The 26,935-nt window shown below is 38.9% G+C and overlaps 1 protein-coding gene across 1 annotated transcript in view; it reads left to right on the forward strand.

The window, feature by feature from the left end:
• The window catches only part of ABLIM2 (actin binding LIM protein family member 2), a 146,224-nt gene extending 121,341 nt beyond the window's left edge, over nt 1-24,883 (forward strand). The window contains exons 15-22 of the mRNA XM_074148116.1: nt 747-799; nt 1,430-1,577; nt 6,700-6,758; nt 7,079-7,081; nt 8,796-8,850; nt 10,186-10,193; nt 10,428-10,508; nt 23,129-24,883. Coding sequence (XP_074004217.1) covers nt 747-799; nt 1,430-1,577; nt 6,700-6,758; nt 7,079-7,081; nt 8,796-8,850; nt 10,186-10,193; nt 10,428-10,508; nt 23,129-23,242 — 521 coding nt within the window. The 3' untranslated portion in view covers nt 23,243-24,883. The remainder of the gene's footprint in view (nt 1-746; nt 800-1,429; nt 1,578-6,699; nt 6,759-7,078; nt 7,082-8,795; nt 8,851-10,185; nt 10,194-10,427; nt 10,509-23,128) is intronic.
• The last annotated feature ends 2,052 nt before the right edge of the window (nt 24,884-26,935 follow it).

The following is a 26,935-nucleotide window of genomic DNA, read 5'->3' on the forward strand; positions in this document are numbered from 1 at the left end:
AAAAACCACATTTGATGGTTGGGAACTATCTAATGAGTAGCTTTTAGGTTTTCAGTTTTGAGTTTTTCTTCTCAGCAAGTTGGAAAGTTACAAGAAAATAAACCAAAAGTAAAATATCAGCAATATTTTTTTATTAAAATACTCTTTAAGAGGGCAATATAGTCAGAAAAGTGGTTGGTCACAGAATTGTGCATTTTAGAGTCTGATACAGCCTCTCACAGATTTCATGAAGAGGTAACACCAAATTTGTTCCTATCTTCTTTACCATCATTGCCTATCCTTTTTGGGAAGGTAGGAGGCCCAGGTGTGCAGACCACAAAATATCTATGTAACCATATGTACTTTCCTGGTCAAGATAACGCAGAACAATCGGGAAATGACTTGCTCCTGTATGCAGTGACCATATAAATCTGTCCCCAAGTTATGATGTAGGTTTTTTCCCACCAATCATTTGCTAAACATAGTTGCTTCCTAAAAAGATAGGTTCAAAGTCCAGCAAGAATAGATTGTCTAAATTTACTGTGTGCCTGAAGGATGAGTATTACTGTAATCATTTCAAAATGATTTTAAGTAATTCTGTGAAACCATAGCTCTACACATCGAATTTTCTGCCCAGCTGTTTTGGGTTTTTTTAGTTGTTTCTTTTTCCACTCTTAAAAATATTTGGAACAAAACCACAGGCAAAACAGAAGACAAAAAAAAAGATGTAATCTGTTCTAATTTTTAAAATTAACTTAATCTTCCAGCCGCAAGGAGATCAGAAGGGGAGGATGGAAGTTTGGACCAGGACAGTAAGAAGGTAATGATCAGAAAGAACAAAAGGGAGTAGTTTATTGATCTTTCTTGAAGCAACTGTTTTTTAAAACATGTTTCTACTTAAAGGTATTCTTTCATATAACTAACATAATCATTACTACTTTTAGGTTTTTCCAAGAAGATATAGAAAGGTTCAATCTCTCACACAGGGGGTTTAGAATCTACATTCTACAGTAAAGAAAGGAATAGGGGTATTGAGATTAAGAGCAATAAGCTCACCGATTTTCACTCAGTCTCAATATATACATTGGTGATTCAGCTAACCCTAGGGACTTTTACTTAGGGTGCATATGAACATACAAGAAAAATGTTAACAGAAGATTAATTATAAGAAAACTGCACAGTGCATTTTCTAAAGTGGTGTGCAGTGGGCAGCTTAATTAACAGACAAACTATCCTCAGCCCAGCTGAAAGTTAAAAGTTTTTGGTAGCTGTGGCATCTAACAGGGAGCCCCATGATACAGTCAACTTTTATCATTTGATAAAGCATGGTAAAAGTTGCAATGAGCATAAATATACAATCAGTTCATGAGACTTCCCAGACAGGTGAAGTAGGAGAACTGCATTCAGATGTTAAATCCTAAATCCTATAGCAGGCTTTTGCTCTCTCCAGCTAAAGACGAGTTGGCTTATTCTGAAAGGGGATATGGACACCAGAACTAATTCCCCGGATTCAGACACCCGGTCCCTGTCTCTTACTGCCGGAAGCGACAGAGAAAACTTCACGAGAGCACAGGAGGGCACGACTGCCGGCTACTCCCGTGAGTACTGCTACCTGGATTCAATAGACAGGGTGGTAGTAGCATCAGGCAGATGGTTGATTTGTGCTGATTACTCCTTCATACAAACTATGTGGTTTGAATATTAGTAGAGCCATTTCTTCAGTATCATGATAAAGTGTAAAGAACATTTTGCTCCAAAGATTAATTTAGAATAGGCATTTTTTATTCTTTCTCACAGTTATACCTATAAGTTCACAGAAATCTTCCACATATATAAGCCATTGAGTAACAAGGTGGAATAATGGGATAATTTTGTTGCTAAATACTGGTCTGAAGACCATATGTCCGTGTTTACTGTCAATACCAAAAGCATGTTCCACACATTTCTCACTCCACGTTTCAGCAAGGCAGGAGGTGAAGGAAATTATCATCATAATTGAGTCTGACTTTTAGATTACACAAATGACAAAAAATAGGTTAAAATAATTTTAACAGATAACTGGGCCATTTCTCTCCCTGCCTCCTCCACTTTACACCATACAGCAGTGGCAGGTCATCTGGGGTAAACAAGTTGGGGAGGCAGTTTTCCAAAAGAATGCATCCAATGCGAGGCATGTCTGGTGGCAGGGCTAGGATGTCAGTCTTGTGGGCATTTTGGTAATGTGATAGCTGGCTCCATCAACTTATATTAAGGAAATTATGGCTTAGCTATGCAAGGAAGAGGAAAAACAGATGCTACAAAGTCTGTCACAAGGCTGTAACAAGATAAAGAGGAACAGTTATTTTCAATCATCAGTCTCGCTGGTCTAATTTGAAGGGATTTGATTCCTTAGTCCTCACCAGACATTGCATACATGTGCACGAGATGTATTGTATGATTCCCTGTGCAGGGGAAACCAAGCCTGACTGTGTCACACACCTAACATGTACAAGTCTTTGTCCAGACATGAACACCTAAACCTTCATTGTAATGTGCCTGTCGGGTGTGTTTGGAAGCTTTCTGTAGTTGATCTGATGCTTTTCTACATATGTATTGAGAGAATAGTCCTTGCGTGCAAATTTTAAGTAGGGAGAAGAATGTTGCAGACCAAGAACTGTGTTATACAGGAACAACATACGGTGTCAATTTTTTTCATGAAAATATTGCTATGCCTGTCACTCTTCTATACTAGCATTTCTTTTATGTTTTTTTCGTTATTTTGGGAATGTGGAGCTATTAAAACTAGAAATGCAGAAGATGATTCAACCTCTGTCAGGGTCAATATCACCTCTGTACCAATGCAATATAGATTGCGTAATTCATTTTCCATTGCTTTTGTCAGTGTTTCTCTGTCCCTCGTGAAAGTTGGCCCTGTTACCCAATTAGCAACTACACAGAAATGACATTGAGGAAGTTTTCTTTTCCTGACATTTACACTTTTTTTCCTGCCTTTCTTTGTGATTGTATTCAGTCACCTGACTGTTTTAATACCCATGAACATCCTAAGAAATTCCTTCTCTACTCAGCGTTTCCCTATTTAGTTCTGAATATTTGTAGTCTGTCACAGGTCCTGTTGGCTGTGGAAGAGTAGCTTTTCTGCCTCTTGCACTTATGGTTGAAAACTCTGACATTCAGCCCCATCTCTCTGGCTTAGTCAGCGAGTATCAGAGAAAATAAACTTTTCAGGTACAGGTTTGGTGCCAACGGGGTTACATGCAGAGTGGAGGGGGTTAGCAGGCATCACAGTGCGAATCTCTGGTGATGTGTTCAAACATACTGTGCAAACAGCCCTGTGTTCATCTGTCTGGCCTCTGAGCAAACCAGAGAAGGCTTATTCTGCTCTTGAAGATATTTAGCCACATACGTTATCTATATGCCCAGAAGAATCCTTCTAACAACAAAGCAAATCAGTATGAGGCTTGTGTAATTAGCAGGCATCTAGAGTGGAGCTTGCATCTCCTTACATCCACCTGTGTAAATGTGTCTTGTTTCTGTATATGTAGATGTTTAATAGTTAATAATTTACCATAATTAATTATTTTAAGTGTCACATATTTAGGAAAGCAGACATCTAGCAAGGTGTGTTAAGCCTTCCTGTTCACGTGTCCCCGGTGTGCAGAGGGGCAAGCTCAGAATATCTGGGTTAGAGAGAGTGTCATACTGGAAAAAGCAGGAACCATATCCATGCAGAGAGCAGTTGTTATTCAGATAGTGCCTATTTAGAGGGAAAGATGGCTTTATCTTGGCCAGTTACTCCAGAAAATTTACAATAACGGTATGACTGCAGTTGGATGTGATAATGAGCAGTATGTGGTTGTTGGCTTTCAATGTTCTATTTTTTCTTTATATTAAAAAAAAAAAAAAAGAAGCAGCAAAATAGAATGTGTTTAACTTTACAGCTGAGTTCGTGGGAAACAGAAGCTAAGTGAAATAGAGTTCCCACTGGAGTCAGTGGGTCTTGCTAGCTTGTTTTGGATTACTGCAGCTTTACTTGTCTCTTGGATTTTTTCCAGCCGGCCACACGATGTCGCTTGTGCCCGCGGATGTGGCTCAGTCCTGGCAGCCTGAGAGCCAGCTTCTCGGCTGCTGCGCGCTAAAGCGAATTGGGTTTGTTTTCGAACTGGTCTTTACCTTAGTGCGTTTTGCCTTGGTAACTGCGTAGTATTATTTGGCAACAGAACAAAACTGTCTGACCCATCTTCTCTGTAGTCAGGAGGCCAAGGAATGGAACTCAGCACTGATGATCAACACCAGCATCTTTTTCCAGGCAGGAGCAGAGATAGTACTTTTGTTGCAGATACATTCATTCTATCTTAGAGATATACTCTTTGCCCTCTGATGTCACTACCGTTCCAATAACTTTCTATTTTCCAAACTGGAATAGCTAAGTGATCCATCTAATTCAGTATTCATAACTACGTCCCTGTACCAGACATGGAAACCCACTGTGGGGCTGAAAACAAAAGTTCTGCTCGTCATTTATACCACTCCTTAGATGGTGGTTTATTATGTTTCTAAAACATCTCTTGTTTTTAGAGATCATCTTTATTTTACTAGCTTAAGTAAGTAAGTTTATCAACCCTTCTTTCCTGTGTTGAGCTTTCATTGCCTCACTTATCCTGTAGGCCACTGGTCTGGTGGAGTTGATTTAACCCACTTGAACACTGATGAACAAGAACAGCACAAAGGATTCTTCCAGGATCTCTTGTCACTGTCTGAAAATACTATTAGTTCCATATGTTATAATATCAGGACAGACATTTCCAACTTTTGCTTTTTTTTTCTTAACACTTGTACTAGCAATTCAAAGTCGTCTTGTGATTGAGCTCCTTCCCCGGTATTTCCAAATTATGAGCTCTTAGCTTAAATAGTAGAAGTGTGGGGTATTTTTTAGTCCCCAGGTGCATGACTTTTCCCATGAATTACAAAATTTTACCTGTTTCTATTACTCTAATGTTCAAGGTTATACCAGTTCTTTATGATATCCCAATCCTCCTCTATATTGGTGCTACTTTACAACTTTGTGTAGACAGGGAAGTTTATTAGCCCATTACGATTTTTGGTGTCCAGATTATTAGTGGAAACATGAAAATGGTTTCAACTCAACACCAGTCCATGCTCCCAGTTTTCTGTTGGAAGCAAACTGGTAGCTGCTCATTATCTTTTTCCCCTTTTAAATATAAAAACCATAGTTGCTGTTCTGCAATGGTAACAGGTATTGGACTTGCAATTTGATAGGAGCTTATTGCTCCCTGTTTAAGTACATAAATGCTTTGAATTATGTTTCCATCACAACTGTGATTCATTGGCATACCCTTATTTCATGAGCTTTCCTCCTTGCTCAGTACTCTACCTTCTTTTCCTAAAAACAGAGGTGAAACACTCCTTCAGTGTTGGAGCCCTACCTAGGTTACCTTTCACCTCTGCTGTTTACTGACATAATGTAACTCCCTATGATCCCGTTTCTTCTTTCCTTATTCTCTTTTTTATTTGGATAGCTGGAGAACCTTTTGCTATTTGTTTTAATATAATTTTCAGTGTTTAACTCAGCTTGACTTCTGGCAGTTCTCACTTTATCTCAGCACATCATGAGCTCTTTGCTGATCCATCTTCTGTTTTTTCTTTCTGTATGCTTATTCCTAATCATGTCCTTAGGGTATTTATTGATCCAGTGGGGTCTGGATTCCCTTCCTGCATTCCCCTTTTGACACAGATTGCTAACATTTTTGACAGAAAGAAGCATTGTACATTCAGTTCTTTGAGCTGACTTCTGAAACTCTTTGCATCAATTTATCAAAGTTTCCTGTACTGGAATCAAGAATGTTTATTACACATGTGTTTTTTCATCTTCTGTTTAATTTAAACTGTTTCAGCTTGTCACTTCTATACAGAATTATTTTTATTAACCAAAAACTAATCTGAAACACTTTTTGTCCTTTCACCAACAAAAGGAACTTCCAAATTTTCTTAGTAGGTTCTCAATATTAAAAGTAAGGCTCTTTGGTTGTTTCATAGCGACCACACACACACAGTTTCATCACCGTATTACATCCAGTTTGTTCATGTTTTGTCTATCTTAAAACCTTCGTTCTCTTGAGTGTTTGTACTCTCAGTGATCTACTTTATCCATTGCCATATCTTCATTTATGCTTTTTTCCACTTGAAGCAGTAGAAGAAGTTTTAATGAAAGCAAAACATTTTTTGTGGTTTTCATTAAGTGATAGAATACCAACCGTTCTTTTTTAAGAAACAAAACCAAACCAGATCACATACATCATGATCAGAAGAGATGTAACTCTAAAATGATCGTCCTTTTAATCCTATTTTCAAGTCATGGTTTAACACCAAGTTGGAGGGCAGAGATTTCACAAGCTCTCAAATCTGCCTTGCGTCACGAAGCTGCATAAGGCTTCCGTAACACGAGTCCCACAACTCTCGCCATGTCATGCCCGGTAAGGTGATTGCATCCTGGCATGCTGTTCTTTATAGACATTGTTACACATGTTCGTGTACATTAAATACGGAGAAAAGGTGAGCATTGCTCAGTTCTATTTCATCCCATTAATGGAATGTACATATTGATCTTGTAATTTCTGTTTCTGGATGTTTTCTTGAATTCTGTATTTTAGTAGGCTGTAAAGGATTTAGAAGAAATATAACCATATATTATGTCTTTTACAGGATTTCCATATTCTAAATCAGCATCTCTACCTGGCTATGGAAGGAATGGCTTACATCAGGTAGGTGTGCATTTAAATGCATTCTCCAAGCAATAGTGTATCATAAATAGGCAGCTTAGTAACCTAGTTGAAAATCTACACAGTAATAACACTTCAAAGGTGTTTTGGCTGCCAGCCCTGTCTGACGTATTCATACCCTACGTGGGTTACAGTTTGTCTGTCTGCAAGAGTAGAATAAGACAGACAGAGGCTTCTCCTTTTAATTGTGTGCATCATAAGTATTAGGAATCTTAATTCTCATCCCAAAACAAACTTGAGGTCCAAAATGTACAGGCTGCACATATTAATAGATCACAGAATAGCTTGAATTAATGATAGAGAGGGTTAGGCCTAATTAGGCAAGTAATGATCTTGGAGCAAAGGTGGAGCAGCCCACATCCATTGCATTTCTTGAACCATCTGTTCTGTTTTTTTCTAGTACACGTGTGTGTGTATATATGTATATACACACAGAGTCATTGTAGTTTTAAGACGGAGAGGTAGCAATACAGAGAGAATGGTGGGCAGCAGTCCAGAGAGCAAAATGCATAACAAAATTATGATCAGATCAGACAGTCATTATTCTTCTAATCCTTTTTTTATAATTTTTTTAAGTCTTTATGAAAAAGGCATCTTTGGCACTGTGGTCTCTCTCTCTGGCATCTAGCATTATGGGTCCTCAGTTCCTGCCTTATATTTTTAGGTACAAACCAATTATGGTTAATAGTGATAAGCTGGCGATACGTAGATGCACATGCACTTACATTTTGAAGATTTATTTGTGTCTAAATTACATGGACAGGACCTCATTCAAATTCCTTCCTTTCTCCAAAGCAGTATGTGAAAGCTGCAGAAGCCCATGATCAGGATTAAACTTTCCCAGTGTTACCAGTAGCCTGAAGCGAGCGAGGGACTGACTTGTGCCCAGCCTCTGCGCTGGTGATGCACCAAAGCCATCAGAAGGCTTCACACGGATGAGGCCAAAGCAAACCCCGTCAGCAGTGGAGTTGGCCGCGCTTGCAGGCTGAAGCCTTGCAATGTCATATGAAAGCAGCAGATGGCAGCATTTGTCCCACCTAAAGGCTCCGGCCTCCCAGCCGAAAACTGTAGGAAGGTTGAGAAGGTTGCTCATGGTCAAAATTCTTCTCAGAATGGGTGTCCTCCGTTTGGATTGCAGGTTCATACCAGCTTTTGTGGTTTGTTATTTTTAATCAGCCATCCCAGTGCTGTGTAACAAAATAAACCAAAACCAAACAGTAAGGAGCCTTGCAGTTTATTGTGAGCATAGCTGTGCACGCCGTTGATACCTTAACAGGCAAAAATGAGACCCGTGGGAGTCATATACTAGTGCTTGTCTCATCTCCTGTAATGTTTTTCATCATAACATTTGCCAGCAAAGGAGAAAGACAGTGGGTCAAACAAAGCTATGGCACATATGCACAGTTCTCCCTGGTCTTAGTGGCATCAGCAGTATAAAACAGAAAGCAGAATGAGACAAGTTTCAGTGCAGCATAACTGATTTGTGACGACATCAGTAAGACATCTGCATCACAGGGAAAGGCATGTGACAATCTCAGTCTTACCTTACTGACAGGTTTTCAAATGGGGATGGCTGGTGGCTTTCTCACACTTTTCTGTTTCACTGAAAGCTGCGAGGAATCAGAGCTCGAAAACATCCAAAGGGCTTAGGGGTGAGGTGGGTTGATATGACAGTGCAATTGCCTCTCTGAGTGACATCCAAGCTGGTCTATGGAAGTTCACAACATAGACAGCAAACTGCACCTGCAGTGCCTCCAAGGACCCAGGCACTCACTTGACGCTCCATCCTCTTCTACAGGCAGAGCTCCATCTCTGCAGTTGTAGATCAATGAGTGTTGTGGGCGCTTGGGATGCCTGCTTTGAGCAATTTGGTCAAGTTCAAATGAGAATTTATCCTCCTTCTCACAAGGGTCTTTATTTTGATTGTGTGGTACCATCTGGTTTTCTTTTTTCTCTTGACAATGTGCAAAGTAGTAGCAGCAATTTTGGTGCTACATTTCTTCTTTTCTTCTCTTTCAGCCTGAAAATATGGGCCAATATGAAACGGACCAGGAGGCGAGCTGGGGGATGAAAGGTACATTGCAATATCATTTCCCCTCCATGTTTTCATTCTTTGAGGATGCTCATTAACATGTTGCCATAAAGGTTACTAGATCTTCACATAATAATGACAAGACAGAGACCCAGCTCAGTATCGTGTTTATCACAGAGAATCTTCCTTTTATCTCACTGAACATAAAGGCCTGACTGAAGTCCTGCCTCATAAAGTGGTGCAACCAGGCTGAGTCAATCCCAGTGTCCTCAGTATGTGGCAACAGCCTCTGTGGTGTTGGTTTCATATCAAAGAGAGGAAGAAATTTAAGATAATCGCTTCTTCAAGACATATCTAATTTAAAAAAAAAAATGTCCATTGTGCTTCTTGTTTGTGCTAGGGTGTGGTTAAAATGTATAACATTCAAAAAGTAGAATTTATTTGCATTCATTTTTTTTATTACAGTTTAAGTGGACTGTGAACTTAATTTGGAACTTGGTTTGGAATTTTCAAAAGAGCTGAGCAATTTAGGAACATGCATCTATTCATGGGGAAGAGTAGGATTTTGTTTCCAAGACACTTAATCTTGTTTTGAAACTCTAATGCTTCACTTCATGCCTCTGTGTTGATACAAATCTTTGTCTCTATGTTTGAATAGTTTAAAGTACAGATCTTGAAAAGTAGACTTATCTCTAATTTCATTTCAAACTATAAAAAGGTCTATGAAAACATACTAGCTATCCTGGTTACATTTAATCATCACTGTGAATAGATGACCTTGTGTTAGTCATATCATATATGGTCATATACTGACCGAACTAGTGCTAGTCTAGATCCAGGAGTCATTGTCTCCACACCCCCAGATCATCTTTTCTTCACTATCGATATTTCCACTGCAGTCAGACCAAGTGCAAGATGTTGGCATCTTGAAATATTGTATTAACTTAATGGTTTTCATATATGTTCCCAAACTGACATGCCTGTAATAATCTGTATATTTTAACTATTTTCAGTAAAGAGCAATAAGGGCAGGACTTTTGGGTGACAGACTGACATAACTCTGCCCAAAAGCCCCCTGTAAAAAGAAATTCCCAATTTTGCCAGACATACTCGCTGTGTAACCCAATGGCATCAGGAGATGGATTTTCTATAATAAGCCTTCGGTTTCAAGGACTATTGCCTCGGTAATAGACAGTGTTATAGGCATTCAGAGCATGGGGGTGAAATGCTTACTATGCATGCGGTTATCCAACAACTGTTGAGAAGAGAGAAATGTAGTAGCATAACAAATTGCTGATGTACCCAGATGTTCATTGCAGTGACTCCAAAAGAAGCCTATAAATTCTAAACTGTGAACCTGTTCTCATTCTCTTGCAGAATACAAGGTAAGAAGGGCTTTTCCAACACTGGAAGAACAATCAGATTCAGCACTTCCTAGCAAGGTTACATGTGTTCCTTTTTTTTTTTTTACTTTATTTTGTTAATTTTTGTCGCAGTGAAATATTTGTCAAATCAAGATGCAAGTATGTACCATTTAAATCAGTAGTTCCCCACACTGTCATTTCCACGCACTAGAATCAGATTTGGCTGGAGTTCATATGCTCTTGTCTTTTTAACAGATTTATCCTTATAAAACACTTATTGTAACAAACCGAGTTCGTGTGAAATTGCCTAAGGATGTGGACAGGACCAGGCTGGAGGTAGGAATGATATTTACTTGATGGCTTCGCAAGTCTTTGTCCTGTTTGTTTATCATAGATATTCCTGTGCCCAAGTAACAGCAATGAAAGAATAGAGAGAAGAATAACATTATCTGTTATATTTTATTTCAAAACAGTAGTATGTAGGCAATTTAACAAAAAAAGAATAGCCAAAAACCTGGCAAATGTCTCACCAAATGGTGCTTTACAAAACCCATTAGTTTTGGATGATTATACAGGATATTGAAAGTCAGAATGGGGCAGGTGGATACTTGTTTTTTTAATTCATATAAAAAAAACAGACCTAGAGTAACCTGAGTATTATAAAAAAGCTCCATTTATCCTGCAAATACATGAACCTGTGTTTCAGGTGCATTGCTTTATTCAGCCTATCCTTTAGCTGTGTGATCCGTGATCACTGCGCTACAGACTTGCTGTAGCATCCACCTCTCCCAAAGAATAGTAGTATAAGCTGGAGAAATGCAGAGGTAATTTATCGTAAAGGAAAGCTTGGTTTCCAAAGGCCAAATCCTGAAGTTGATGTTCAGGCAAAATTCATGAGGTTGATTTTTTTGAGTGAGTAGTGACAGGATTGAATAAAGACTCACCTCAGTTATTCAACTAACATATCTTTGTGTGAATTACTATTAAGAAGAAGAGATACTTCAATAAAAATTATGTGATTATGTGATTAATATTGGACTTTTGGGAAGATTTATATCTAAATAGATTTATTGTGTTTTTAACTTTATAATGTGAGAAGAAAAGAAGAAAGAAACTTTAATCTTAAAGTAAAGAAGAAAAACTGAAGTAGTAGAAAGCTCCTTTTTTAAAAGAAAAAAAATACCAAATTCTTATACATGTAGTATATTTTGGAAATGGTGCTATCTTCTTAAATACTTCAATGTGCTTGTCACCTGATGACCCAGCAAGTGGTATTGATTTGATTGTAAGGAAAAAGAGCCTCAAACGTGTGCTGTTTTAAGCCTGGGGTATAGCAAGCCATGACAGCAATAATAAAAAGCATAATGAGTCCAGAAAAAGGAGCAGGGATTTGGAGGGATACTCATCTGAACACATCTTCTAAAGGATTCTTTTATATTTATATATGTGTGTGTGTGTGTGTGTGTGTGTATTAAAGAAAAGAGTCTTTGTTTAAACACATCAGACTGGTCTGAATAGCAAAAGCAGCTCCAAATTGCTTTTTTAAGACAACATATAGTTTGCTTTGGATGGATTGTGCCTGTCCTGGCTGCCATTATCCGTAACTCATACACTGCCCTCAGCTGGGACTGCTGTTTGTTTAACATAGGGGTTGCTCCATCTGCCTCGCACCAGGTGCCGCCCGGTGCCTGGTGGCTCATGGAGCCCAACCACTTCAAAGATCTCACGGAGATTTGCAAAAAGAACAATAAACAAGATCTGCTTCAAACCTGCACCAGGAAAGCGATAAGGGCACCAGGCTGATCCTGCTGATCATTGCACTGTGTTAAACATGCATGTCTGCAGGAGGGACTCCTTTGGAGTCCATCTTACATTTATTAGGGATTGGTAGGTTTTTAAACAGGATTATAACTACTGGAGAAACAGAGGCAGCAGCTCATCTACACATTCAAACCAAATGCAGAGTTGAAAGGCACAAACGGTTGCCTTCCCTGCCAGCCTCTTCCCATCCTTCTGCATTACAGAGCTGCTGGAAATAAATGTCTTTGCATAGAAAAGCAATTTATCATTATTTCCTCTTGTGGCAGGAGAAAAAGATTGTAACTTACTTGCTGACGTGTACATTCAACAGATTTCAGGCTTGGGCAAGACCCAGGACTCAGGGAGCCCAAGACTACATTTATAGGTTTGCACAGGAACAGACCAGGGCTAGACATATACCCCATGTGTTAGTAGAGGACCCACTTAGTGTATTTTGGTATTCTCAAGCTTTTGGGAAGCAATAGTGGGAATAAGGGAAGCAGGTTTTAAGGTTAGATCTCACCTTTTCTTGAGCTGTTTCACATTCACTAGAGGGTATGGTTCAATGCTCACAGATCCCTCAGAGGCAAGTGCTCTCTCTGAGCAGAATGGGTTGCCAGCTGGTCTTGTGTTTTCATCCTGCACAGCATCACTCGAAACGGCTGGATTGTACCAGTGGTGAAGGTGATAGCACTGCTAAGCCAGGGCATTATCCAAACTGTAGAGTGATTTATCTTGGAAAATATTTTAAGAAAAGAAATCCACGTTCTAATATTCCAGCTTTGTTATGATCAGTTTTGTGGATGGATGCCTCACCTTGCTCTTGCTGCTAGAAATCAGAACGAGCTCCTGGCTGTGACGGCTGTGGGCAGGGTACAGGTAGTGTCACTGAAAGGAGACTTAGAACCGTTGTGTTTTGTATCAGCTATCAAACCTGAAAGCAGTCTTACCCTGTCCAGGATGAATAGAATATCTCACGCCATGTTTCTGATTTTCTAGTCTACTTAAGAGCAATAAGTTGAGTGAATCTGCATGAGCTAGCTTTATTTAACAGCCCTCTTGCAAGTTGACTTGAAGCAGGCTCCTGTTTGTGAAACAGTTTGTTATGAACTTTGAGTGATCCGGCATAGATGTCATGGAAAAGGCACTGTTGTTTTTCTCTGATTCCCTCTTAAAAGGGAAGTCTCCTGTATTGAGTGCTGTTGTCACGAAAAGTGAACTCAAGGAAATGGTATTAGCTCCTTGGGTCAAATTAAGGGAGGCTCTAATGAAGGCCTCGGCTAGTGGTCGAGGACCACAGGAGGGTGGGGTTTTAATGGGTGGTAGTGTTTTCCTAACTTTGCTCCCATTGTGAGTATTTTTAAGATTACACTGTTGTGTAAGAAATTTATTTTAAGGATTATAAAAAATATTTTCTTGTAAAAAAGCATATTTTTCTAAGCCCAAGAGGTATCTAGAGATTAGGAAGGCTCAACCGGTAATAAATGCGTTCAAATAATAGGAATTCTTTCTTCAAAAGCACATACATCTAAGTGTAGAAACACTCGGCATGTTTTTGTTTGCTTGTTCTAACTCAGCAGTGAGGCAGAAGTAGCCCAGTTCTTGTGCTCCTCCAGGAGATTTTTATGCCAACAGTGAACTAATACATGCAGCATTGAGAGCTAGTTATAATAAATGGCCTGCTGATTTTTAAATACATTACTGGTGCTCTGACTTTTGAATGAATAGCCTGGGTCTTAATTTCATGCAAGCTGATTAGAAATGCAAGGAATTTACACTAGATAAGAATTTGGCCCAGGAATTTTTTTAGAAGTTTATATCTACCACAGTGCTATTTATTCTAATATTAGATGAACGGACGAGCATTCCTGTGAGCTATTGTAACGGGAAATGGTGAAGAACAAGTTAATTCAGATAATGAACAGAGCAACATAGCAGTAGGACAGGATTGGGTCATACAGCCTGGGTGAAGACAAAAAATTGCACCCTCACCACGTCTGCAAATGACACAAATTGGGGAGGACAGCGGTTGACGTTCTGGTGAGCAGAGGGACCTGGCCAGGCTAGAGGAATGGGTCAAGAGGGACTTCATGAGGTTCAGTGAAGGTAAATCCAGATTCCTACACTTGTGAGAGAATAACGCCATTCAACAGCACAAGACGGGGGGAGCAGCTCTGCAGAAAAGTACCCGATGGTGTTGATGGAAAACAAGCTGAAGATGAGTCAGCAGTGCACCTTTGCAGTGAAGGGGTTATAGAGAAAAACATGCCCTTCTCAGAAGGTGGCACTGGAAGGCGAACAGGCAACAGTCCCAAGTTTCAGGAAAAACATGCCCTTCTCAGAAGGTGGCACTGGAAGGCGAACAGGCAACAGTCCCAAGTTTCAGGAAGGGAAATTTCAATTAGATATAAGGGACAAGTTCCTCACTAGGAGGGTGATGCACTGGAACAGGTTGCCCAAGAGGCTGTGGAGTCTCTGTCCCTGGAGGCATGCAAAACTTGCTGGACAAGGCCTTGAGGGATGTGGTATAATTTTAAAGTTGGCACTGCTTTGAAGACCTCCATAGGTCTCTTATTTGCTGGATCTTGTGTTGGATAAGATAATTTTAAAATAGGATTCTAAGCTACCTTTGCTGCAATAGCATTTGTAAAAAAATACATAAATTGGTCTATCTTGGAACATCTGTATCAAAAGGATCATTTTATTATGCAGGGGTTAAAATATAGGTGTCCTGGCTCAAACTTCCCTATTTTGGACAACTTAAGCCCTCTGTTTCCAGGGTCCAAGGGATCACTTTTGGATGGTACACATTAGCACATTCCTTACCTGCTGGTTTCCCAGTGGTGTTCCACATGACCCATTTTGTTTTTATTTCCAAAGGAAGTTGGGCTGTGGACACTTTTGAAAATCTTGATGCCTCTATTAAGTACTTGAATACCTTCTATGATTTAGGCCTTGAGCTCCTAAAAGCATGCACTTGATACTTTTATCTTAGATTGGATATTGTTTGCCTCTTATTCCGTCACAACAATGTGATTCAGTGCTTGCACATCCAAATTGATAGTTCATGCCCAGCTGCATAGATTTTTTTTTTTTTCCTCCTGAAGTTGCTTTTATCAGAGAGTATAAGATTTCTTTTGTGGTCACAGGCTGGTAGTTTTGAAAGCCAACATAGTTAGAGTCATCCATTTGGAAACCCTCTTTTAGTGTTTTCATTTGATTTTCTTATCTTAATGTATCTCAGTTTCTTTAGGCTTTTCTTTTGAATGTCAGAGAGTTAAAAGCATTATTCATTCATGCCTATCAAATACAGTAGAAAATATATTATTGCACTTTTGTTTGAGCCTGTTCATTCTTTGTTTAACAAGGATACACTGAAACAATTGCTAAGGAAAAAAATATTCTGGAATTTCAAGTAGCAAACCTTCATCTGCCACCTTGTTCTCTTGTAAACAGAAATGAGAGATTTAAACATGGGTGCGGTCTTGTTTGAACAGAGCACTCACATTAATTCAAACATGCTTTTCCTCCTGAAACTGCTTGTCTGGATTTGTTTTAGGGATGACATTTTTTCCACTAGTTTTTATTCAACAACCACCCTGGGTCCTAGCCATTTGGGCTGCAACCATTTTAGGACTGGTTTCCAGTAACTGAGCCTGAATTTATAACAGTCCCAGCTCCTAGATGTCATTCATACAAATAATGTTGTGTGTCCCACCTCCTCTGGAGCTCAGATGGAGAAAATCAGGGCAAAACTGGAATGCTGTGCATTTTAACATAGAGAAGTGCAGTTTGTAGTTTGGGGCTGAATTTGAGGTTACGGGCTCACTTCACAACGAAGCTTATAACCTGGAGTGAAAAAGTGCAGTTCGCCTACTTCAGTGGAACTTGACACTGTTTAACTTGCAAAATGTTTGTGTGATGTTTCTTATTCTAGGCATGTGCTTGCGTTGTGATGAGTTCTGGATGGCTATGTCAGTTTTCAAAGCCCTTGTGAAAAGAGTCATTGTAAAATGAAAATACACATTAGAAATTACAAGATACGTACAAAAGCTAATTCCTGTCAGAGTGGAAACACTGTGGGAGTGAACAGGGATTAGATGTGGAGAATTCATACTATGGATGCACTCAAGTGGAAACTAAGCGAAACTGGAAAACCTGCTTTAAGGTATTTTCTACCTAAAGCAAATGAATATGGAAAGTTTCATGTTTACTCCAGCATACTTTTTTGGATCAGACCTAAAGACCATAGGCATTCCACCTGAAACCAAACCAAGCTGAGTCTGGGACAAATATCCAGACAAGTGCTAGGGCTAACATGCATGAAAATGCAATAAATAACTTCATTTGATTCTCCAGTTTAATATTCATCTACTTCTTAAGATAAAACTGCAGTTAATGTCTTAAATTTTTGAAACTCAAGATCCTCTATATATTTTCATAATTCATGATGGATTCATAGATTTAGTTTTATTTATGAATTATTTTCTTAATTATATAACATTTTTATCAGCAGTCTGTTGAAGGTGATTACCTATGTAATCGTCAGTATGAAAAGGCTCATTTAGTTGAGCGACAGCATGATGGCACGAGTAATCTTCAGAGATGTTCTACTGTGTACCGCTGTGTAGGTAATATATTGATACCCCTAAGCGAAATACTTGTATCTTTTCAGCTTATGGTATAATTACATAGGTGAGGAAAACACTGAACGTACAGTGCTATTGCAGAATATTTTGCTTGTGCCTTGTGATATTTCATAAGAGGTTATATATTTAACTGCCCCACAGTAGTAGTGCTGAATGGAATGCAGCTTCTCTGTGAAGTTTCATGATACCCTGAGATACCAAATGACATATATCCACAGGTCGAGGAGCCTTGTATAGATGCTTGGGGCTACATCGGCAGGGGCAAGGGTTTCACACTCCTTTCCTCGCTGCTTCTATTGCACTGCTTTTCCTGGGAGCCTTTTCAGGGACCCACATTGCTATGTGGAAGCAGAGGAGAGATGGGGATCTACACCTCCTGCCTAGACTCAGTCACACAAGTGCTCCAAGTTGCACAACTGTTCAGTGTTGTGACTAAGTGCCTTCATCTAGCATAAGCTCAATTGTAGTAGCACCTACTGCCTCATCCCCTGATCAATGGAGTTGCTCTAGTTATCTTTTGATACCTTTTGAAGTTCATTGGGTGGCAACTCATGCCGTTTCTTAACGTTCCCTCCCCTATCACATAATTACTTAATAGTTTGAAATATTTATTGAGCGTGAAGCTTAATTACTTTGTAGATGAGCATAACATTCAGTACTCCCTTGGGAATGTGGCACATGGCTAATTACAGTTTTGTAATTAGCCATGCAGTAGGCTTAGAAGAAACCTCTGAAAAGCCTGCTGAGCCCCAGCAGTGCAACAGAAAGAAGGGGGAAAAGTGCAAGCCTTGTGGAAGCAGAATGAGGATTTGAAATTCAGTAGATCAAAGAGAAAATTTTCCAGAAAATTATGATTGGGCATCTGAAAGTAATATTTGGGCTAACTCAGAGGCACAAGAGAAGGGAAAGGGAGGGAGAGGAGAAAAACTGGAGAAGGGAGGCAGCTATTATTGTTCCAAATGTATTCAGTTGAGATACTTTTAACGTTCAAAATCTGAATGCAGGAAAAGACTGTCCCACCAGCAAAGCCTCTACACTAACTACCCTAAAGAGCTAAGAGATGATTATTTACATGAATGCTTGCTTACCTGTGGATAAACCTTTCCCAGTAAATCCCAGTTTAGTTTGACTGGTTTGTATTTTGAAGACTCTGGAAAAAATCCTGTAGCTTTTACTTCTGGATTTTGTAGATCAGAGGTTGGAAATGTTACAAGGACTAAAATGAATTGAAGTGGGCAACTACTTAAAATTACACTCTATAAAATTAGAGTGCACAGTAGTGCTTCAGAGAGTGACTAGCTGAAAGACTCACTATGGATTCAGGCAAAGGCAATGTAGTGCTCAGCTGTCATTTCCGATAACATATGTTACAAAAAGCAAAAGAGAAACAAACCCGAGGTTTTAAATGACGTCTAGGAATTAGGGCTTTGATTTTTCTAGTCTTCAGCTCATCACCTCCTGCCATCCACTGTGTTGGTTCATTGGTTCAATATTGACTCATGGAGAAGTATGACATCCCCTGGATTTCCTACATCAGCAGATTTTCACAGGAAGACTCCCATCCAATTACTGACACAGAATAAACATGCTTGTACAGCACGACCTAGTCACAGCTTACTGCAGTGTGGCTCTAAGTTAATTGCAATTTTCCCTTCCTGTGACTTATTCACACTAATGCCGCGTTCTTAAGTATTAGTTTTGAAGATCTCTGAATTTCATTAAAAATACAATTATTCTTGGGGAAAAGAAATCTCATTGAATTAAATAAACATTATAACTCTATTTAGAATGATTAGTGACTTTTTAGCAGACCACAGAAAAACAGAGGCAAGCCTCATTAATTTACAGTGAAAAGCATCACTTTTTTTCTGAGATAACACTGAGGAGCAAGTATTTGAATGTGCAATTAATTACTTTTGTTCTGAGAGACTCAAAAATGAGCGTGTATCTGTACTGCTCATTTTAATTATCGTGTTTCGTAAAGCATGAGGGTTTTCCATGATAGTGGTTGCGCTGCAGCAGAGAGGCTTAGCTCAGCCCTTGCTTAGTTCTGTATGTCTTAATAAGAAACATTTGCATTGTAATTCTTCCGTTGTGCATGGGTATGTTGTAGGAGAGCTAGCTGCATAATTACAGTGAGGCGTGGGGACCCTTCCTACACAGGACTGTGCCATATAGGTAACGTCCAGGTGAGGAATTACAGCAGCAGCATTCAGTTCCCAAGCTGCAGGCCACCTTCAGGCTTCCCAAAGTGGGATCCCAATGTATTGACCCCATTTCTGTAATCCAAAATGCTGTCAGTGCAGGTGAGAGATTGTGCTTCTGGAGACGCGACTCGACTCTTCCACACAAAGCCACTGCTGCGACCCATGGACACATCTGGTGGGACCAGCACTTTACTGAACTCGAGCCTCCATGCCCTTCTCTCATTTGTCGTGCAAGATGACGTGACATGCTCACCAGAACAAAAGCTTGAGCATTATTGACTTTACAAGCCTCAGATTAATACAATTTTATCAAAACAGTATGATGTGGTAGTCCTTTCCAGTGTGACAATTTCACAAATATATCCCAAATGCTGATGTTCTGATGCTGTGAGCTCTGGTTTAGCAGTCATTTTAGTGAGGAACCATCTTTAAGCTATTTACTTTATCTTTTAGCAGGGCTTTCAGGTAGCATCATGTTAACATGCAGCTAGGCACTGTTCAGCTTCCAAACTGAGCTCACTTAAATGCAGCCAGTTCAGAGTGTGGGCAGAAGGGGACCTTAATCTGGTCCTCTGTACTCTCCTCAGCGTGCCCAGCTTTGCTATTGATGCAGAGCAGAGAAGTAGATTGAGTTAAGCTGCCTGAATATGGCCAAATTGTCACAAAGGGAATTAAGAACCGGTTACTAGCATGCTGTAAAACACCCAGACTTCCTATGTAAACAAGGCCAACACTAGTTAAAAAAAAAAAAAAAAAAGGAATGAATTTTGCTTTTACTCATAAGTTGGGCCATTCATTTAATGGCCCAATGATGCACTGTTAATGTAGCTGGATATTTTGAGCTGATCCAATCATAAAAAAAAAAAGGAAGGAAAAAACCAAAAAAGATATAATGTTCTTGGCCTTGTAAAGCATAGCTTTGCACACGCATCTTCTCTCATAACTCAAGATGAATATCCTCCCTATTCCCTACACATAGTTTTCAATTTCCCTTCTTTTGTTTGACTAATGAGACAAGGGAACACTTCAGTTAAGACAAATTAATATTCAAATAGCTGAGAAGAAAGATAAATCAATCTAATATTTCATAGTGGTGCATTTTCTCTGCCTTTGTTTGGGAAGAGTTGTAGGTCTTAAAGCTGTAAGGTTTAAGAAAGTCCCAACAATAGTGCAGACAAAATTTAACATCACACATACAAAGAAAAGTATGAACATAAACTTCCCACACTGCCTTATTCCCATGGTGTTTAGACCCTTCAAATACTTGTAGACATTTACCATATTCTCCCTTAGTCATCATTTGGCTAAGCTTATACATACTTAGGCCTTTTAGTCTTTCCTCATAAATCAAACTCTGCAACCCATGATTACTTTTGTTACTTTTATCTGAAGCTTTGCCAGTTTGATGACATCTTTCTGGGGTCAAGGTTTATTCCACAATTTACAGACAGAACTGTAATCATTGCTGCTTCTAGGGTCGGTCCCAAAGGTAGAGCCTATCTCCCTTAAGAAAGAGATGGTGCAAGTTTCTGAGATGCAGGGAGAACAGTGGGAATTATACTACATTGGGCACAGACTGGTGCCATCAGAGAGGGTTAAGATCAAAGGGAAGTGCTCCCTTCCTCTAGAATTAATTTTGCATGTGGGTAATGCCTTGATGGAGTAAGAAGTTTATAGACTGCTAATATTGCGGTCTGACCGTTAGTCAGGGACACACTATGTGGAGGAGAATTAAAAGCAAAGAAACTTCCTAGTGGAATGAGAGGTGAAAATAAGTGAAAGTCATGCTTTCCCCACCTCAATCTCTGCTACTGCGTCTCTGGGCTGGAAACTCTCAGCTCCTTTTGGACCAGGCAGCACCAAGTGAGAACTTCTATGAGGAAAAAAAAATAATAGTGCTCATGTAAAACAAAACTTCAACATAATTAGAAAATGAGTGCATGCAAGGAATGAAGGTGATGTCATCTGGATGCAGAGTGCACATTTAATTCATACTGGCTTGGATAGATGCCTGCGGACTGAAAGCTTGCTAAGCCTGAGGGCAAAGCAAAATGATAAATGGCAAAGGACAGCATTGGAGAGGAAAGGGGGAATTGCAGAGCTTGTAGTGAGATTGGTGGCAAGCTTCATTGGGAGAGGAAGTGTAGCAAGTATTTGACACCCTGCAGGAGGCCTGATGTAGGGCTTGCTGACTCTCCCTCCATTGACCTTCAGTATTGGAATGGACCTGATGAGACCACAGCAGTTTCTAGGAAGACTTGGTGTAATTTACCTCAGGAAAAAAAATGGTGGAAACATTCCTTTTGAAGTTTTACATTTCCCATGGTTTTGGATGATTGGCAAAGTGGATTTACCTGCAGGGAATAGGCTTTCTGATTTTCTCTTTGAGTATGAACTACAGTTTGTCACTGCTTTCTCCTGAGTGAGGGGTGTCTCAGGTCTTATTCACAATCTAGAAAGCAAGATAGAAGAAAATATGCTACAGGGTGCTCATCCAGACTTCTTTTTCAATCCCACAATTTACAGACACACTCCTTGCTGTGAGAAATTGCTGAAGTTAAGCTTGCTCACATTTGTCCACTGGATTACCAGGAATATATGAAAAAAAAGATCAATGCAGAGAGAAGTTACTTTTTCTTTCCAAACCCAGTAGAATTAAATTCTGTCAGTGAGAGATTGTTTCTAAAATACATTGTCAGATGTTGCTTATTTCCATGCAAAACAGGATGTCCTTTGCCAAGTATGCATGGCGTGTTTGTTCCATGCTATGCATAGTGCTTATGATGGGTTGCTATCATTGGTCAAACGAAAAATGAAGGCTCCATTCCAAATTCTTAGTCACTGTTGTTCTGAATATGTGGAATCTCAAGGGAAAAAAAACAAGGCTGTCCTTTTTTAAGAAACCACAAGGGCCCAAAATGACCATTCAAGGTAATTAAATGTAGTGATTTTTTATAAACAATTTCATCTATTTTCCTAGAGTAATTTACATTACAAAGATAAACACATTGTTAATAATTAGAAAATAAAATTTTGCTTTTGAATTTGTCAAAAAAATAGCTTTGCAAAATAGACCGATGGGGCTGTGTCCATCCTGGTCAGGTAAACTATCGTGGGATTATCAGGGCATGTCAGCACTCTCCGTGTAACAATTTTGGCTAATAGTGGCAAGCACTGCCTAGTAGTGGCAAGACGATGCTGAGACCTGGATTCAAATGAAAGACAACCTTGACTTATTTGAATTACCAGTAAAAACATAGTCTAAAGGACCCAGTGGCTCCCCTTCCCCTGGGGAGTGGTGTGTGCCCCTCTATCTTCAGCATCTTGCACTCAGCATTTGGAGGCAGCATTATTCACATTCGTGAGGACTGTGTCTCCTTTGAAATGATCCTCCTGGCTGGCTTACTGGCATGCATCTTGAGAGTGAGTGACATGGACTAAGTGGCACATTTGAGCCTCTTTCAAGTGACGAGGACATTGAACCCAGGTTTCTCACCTCCTGGGAAGTCCTGCAACTAAGAGACAAAAAGAAAAGGCCAATATCCTTCCCTAGAAATAACGCAGTTTATCTTTTCTGTCTTTTCTGTCTTTTCTGTGTGTATATTAATAATTGTTAGGCAATTGTTATCTTACCTCTGTCCAATTCTTTATGTTGGTATTCTCCCCTATTTCACTCTCTCTTTTTTTTTTTTTTTTTTTTGATATTGAATCATGAAAACATCAAATAGAAATGTAGTTCTTGGCATTAAAAAAAAAAACCAAAAACAACATTATCCAGCTTGGGCTTCTGATATGAGTCTATCCCCACGGATAAGCACATTTTGGATTTAAGAATTTAGCAGTGTGCTCTCTCCTTTGTTACAAGGCTGCTATTAGTGGATGAATGTGGCATCCACCACTCTCATTAAAGATCAAGGCAAAACAAATCCAACTCTGAAATTACATTGTTATCAATCTCTTTAAAGTCCTGGAATAGCTTAAATTTGTCTTAGCGTGCTCTGTCATCAAGCACCATGTATAAACACATCATTTTCCCAAGGACCATGGCTTCTGCTCAGTTGGAACTATATTGGAAAGATTTTTTTTTTTTCAGAAGTCACTACTGCCATCAATAATTTTATTTATTTCCCAGCTACTCTGAGCTCATTTGGTTTTGATGCAGTCTTTTCCAGAACCAATTTGGGAATTTAAGGCAAATCCTAACGCATTATTTTGTGGTGTGTTTTAAAACTTAGGGAGGGCAGAAATATTCCTGTGCACAGAAGAGTTTAATGATACCTTTTGTATTTTCATTTTCAAGAGGCATTTGTCCCCTGAAGAGTTCCAGGAAGTCTTCAAAATGAGCATTGAGGAATTTGATCGTCTGGCACTTTGGAAGCGGAATGACCTGAAGAAAAAGGCCCTGCTTTTCTAGCCCCTCCCGGATAAAATATGTGCTTAATCAAAACAAAAATAGTCTTGCCAGAACTATCACATGCACTTGCTGTTGAACCATTGTCCAGCTTCATTGTGTTAGTATGTGTCAGGGGAAACAGGACAGATTAGATGGCAATGCGTTGGAATACAGAGAATTTGCTAATCTTGCATGACCAGATGATTTTGTCAGTAACTCCTGGTCCTACCCAGTTTACAACGTGCGAAAAATCTAGCTTTAAATTTATTGTTGCTTGCAGTTATTGCTTGATGCAAACGGAAATTATGAAAGGAAGAGAAAAAGTGTAGCTGTGACAAAGGAAATGCATCCAACATTTTGTTCCATTAAGTTTTACAACGCAATTTTTACAAAATCAAGTAAGTAATGAATATGAAATTCTCCAACAGGGGATCACATGCTATTAAAAATATGGTAAAAGCCAAAGAAAAGCATGTCCACAAGCAAATATTGCAATTGTTTATGTGTGGTACTTTTTAAGAATGAAAGCAGAAATATGGAAGCACCTTAATTCTACTTCTTATACTTTAGACACAGCCTACTCTCTAAAAGATCATATTTGTCTAGAAGGTAACTAGCTATCTTTAATTACAACACAAGAGTTTTTATTTTATTAAGAATATATTGTGACATAAAACAGTTATAATGACTAAAATGTATACAGACCTACTTAAAAATTTAGTCCCATTCATCAGGAAAACTGAAGCCTTATACAAAACTGGTTTAAGAGTGTATTGTGCCAGTTAACTATGTTTTCCTACTAGTTTGGGGTGTTTGGAGAACTTTTTTTTACATTTCATGCTGATAAAAATACCATGTAATCTTAATTATATGTAGATAGATGTATCTATCTATAAAAGAATTATTTTCATTAATATATATGTCCTAAGTAAAGACATTCTTACTCTCCCCACTTTCTGGCTTTACACAGTAAGCCACGAGAACTATGATGGCAATTGGTAGGTGTGGAAATGGAACAGTTCAGCATAAAATGTAAGAAAAAAAGCTTGGTGTGCTCTATCAATAATACATCCAATTATAATCAAATATATAAAACCCTCATGCATTACTATTTGCATGTTTCTGTACAAATCAATTTAAAAAAAAAAAAAAACCAACTATGTGATACTGGTGCAGTACCTTGAAACTATCTTAAATAACAAGCAAAGCTAACAAAATCTAAGCGTTTGATATGAGCGTTAGACTTAATATCTCTTCCAGCTGAAAGACTGTATTAAATTTAATAATTTCATATGGTCAAAAGTATGGTTGCTGACAAAGAATGTTTTAAAGTGAGTTGCTAGTTTTGTGTGACACTAAAAGAGCATTACAAAAAGTACATTTTCCAGCCACGTGTCAGTATTATGCATTTTTACTGCCTTGAATGTTTGTACTCACTTCCTACTTCACTATGTCTTTTTGCATTTCCTTAAGGTAACTGGTTAATATATGCACTACAACACACTGTTTCAACTGACCCAGCATTGGAAAAACCATAGCATTGAACATGCCTTCTTCCAACTAATTTTCAAAATCCATGCTGTTGGAAATAAATATTTTCTCATGACCTAAATGTTTTGTCTGATGATACAAATGTTTAAAGAATTCATTAAAACAAAGACATAACTGAAAGACTTTGCTAATGTGTGTATAATTTTTTAGATTGGCCTGCTGCTCCGGGTAGGTAGGGCATTTGCATTAGTTTTGTGCAGTGAGGAGAGCACTAAGTGTACCTCTGAATGTCAAGTTACTGTAAAGTTGGTAATGATTTAAACAGTCCATCTAGCAACCGATACATCTCACCAAGCAAAAGCTGCTTCACTGGTGATGTTCAGTACAGAACCATTAGCCACTTGTAAGTGAGAGCTCCTGATCACCTGTAGACTGCATCCATAATGCTCTTCAACCTCACAACAGCTTGCTATCTTTTGTCTACATGTGAAAACTATTTCAGCACACTGAAACAGGTCAATTTAAAACATCATCAGCAAGGTCCATTGGTGCTATGAAAATCTAAATCCAGGAGAACAATCACGTGGAGAATGATGATGAAATCTGATGTTGGTGAAGACGACTCTTCTCATCTACACCTTCTGGGGACATCAGATTGGTTACAGGCATCTTCTCTGTGAGTAAAAAAAAAATTGCAGGTTGATCAAAGAAATCCATATACCGGTGCAGATCAGGTTCAATGTGGATCTTCATAAATAGTTTGAGAATTGCTTAACCGTGGTGGCTATTATACTGGTGTAGGATTCAACCTATGCTGCAAGAAAAATGTGCATCACTAAGCAACATGTGATCAACAGCTCCATGCTGCTGTACTGTATCATGCAGATGTATAGCTGATGACAAGTGAGGACAGTGAGGCATGTGAGCATCAGTTCTTATCAGAATGCACAACTGTACCTAGGAGTAGTACCCCATCATCTATCTGTATTTGCTTACAAGTCAGTTTGTTATTCTGTGCTCCGTTTTATGGTCAGTGAAGAGAAAAAAAGCACTTCAAACACATCCTAATGTTCAAAACTAGTTATATGAATTGCATCTATCTAACATATTTCTGTCCACTGAATATGGTAAGAAAGCTAATCCAACTGCAGATGTATACATTGCAAGCTATCTAATCTTAGATGAAATTAATTCTATGGCTACAGTCTGTAATTGAAAATAATAAGCCAGATTTTACCAAGTTAGTGGAATACCCATCTTACAACCGTTGGTCGTTCCTAGAGCATGTTGCCATGTTGTTGCCAACTCACTTTCAGCCATCAAGATGGTACTTTGAACTGCGCAGATCTCACAAAACACCTAAGACAGTAATTCTTTGTGTTCATTATACTGTTCACCAAACCGGCACATACTCGATGCCAAACATGCAAAAATGTTTTAGAAGACAGTCAGTTTATCAACTTACGTTCCTACTACTAGCCAAAACCAAAAAGGAATTTTGGCTTCCATACACAAAACCTTTGCTGACGTTAGATGAACAAGTACTCTTGTGTGTCGGTCTTATTTCGTTTTCCTGGAAGTTTGAAATGGTCTGTAGATGTCTGTTCTGTGCAAAGGTGGTATAACTCAATAAGCTGTTCTGTTTCTCAGATGATACATGTCGGTGTATCACTCTATATTTAAAGCATCTACTGTCATATGGTGTAGGGACCTATTTAGTTATGCTTTCTAGCTTAACTAATTTCTCATTTACAGTATGATATTGTATGCTGGATTTGGCACCAGCCAAATACACCAGTGTAAAAGGGCCATAAAGTGAGTAGTGTTGTAATTCACTTCACTGCTAAGTCTTCTGTACATCATCTAAGCTCCGTAAGGCAGAACGTGGCATACCAGAGCATACAACATTTCTGTTCCTAAAATATATCATATTTTCCTCATTTAAAAACTGCAATTTGGAATTTTAGTCATGTAGTCTTCTTTTAGGAACTTACGAGTGTCTTATTAAATGTGAATAGACTAACATGTGCATAATCAATGTTCTGGTTTATTTCTAGCATTCCATATGCTAATCTTAAATAGCATTATGAAATGGAAAATGCATTTCAGAGTAATTAGATAAATCTTTGCCAGAATATTCCATCTGATAATGTGCTCCAACACTGGCAGTAACAAACTGAGAGTCTTAGCAAATCATGGGCTCTTTTTTAGACAATGCTCTTT

The sequence above is a fragment of the Numenius arquata genome, chromosome 5 (assembly GCF_964106895.1).
Source record: "Numenius arquata chromosome 5, bNumArq3.hap1.1, whole genome shotgun sequence".
Classification (NCBI taxonomy): Eukaryota; Metazoa; Chordata; class Aves; order Charadriiformes; family Scolopacidae; genus Numenius; species Numenius arquata.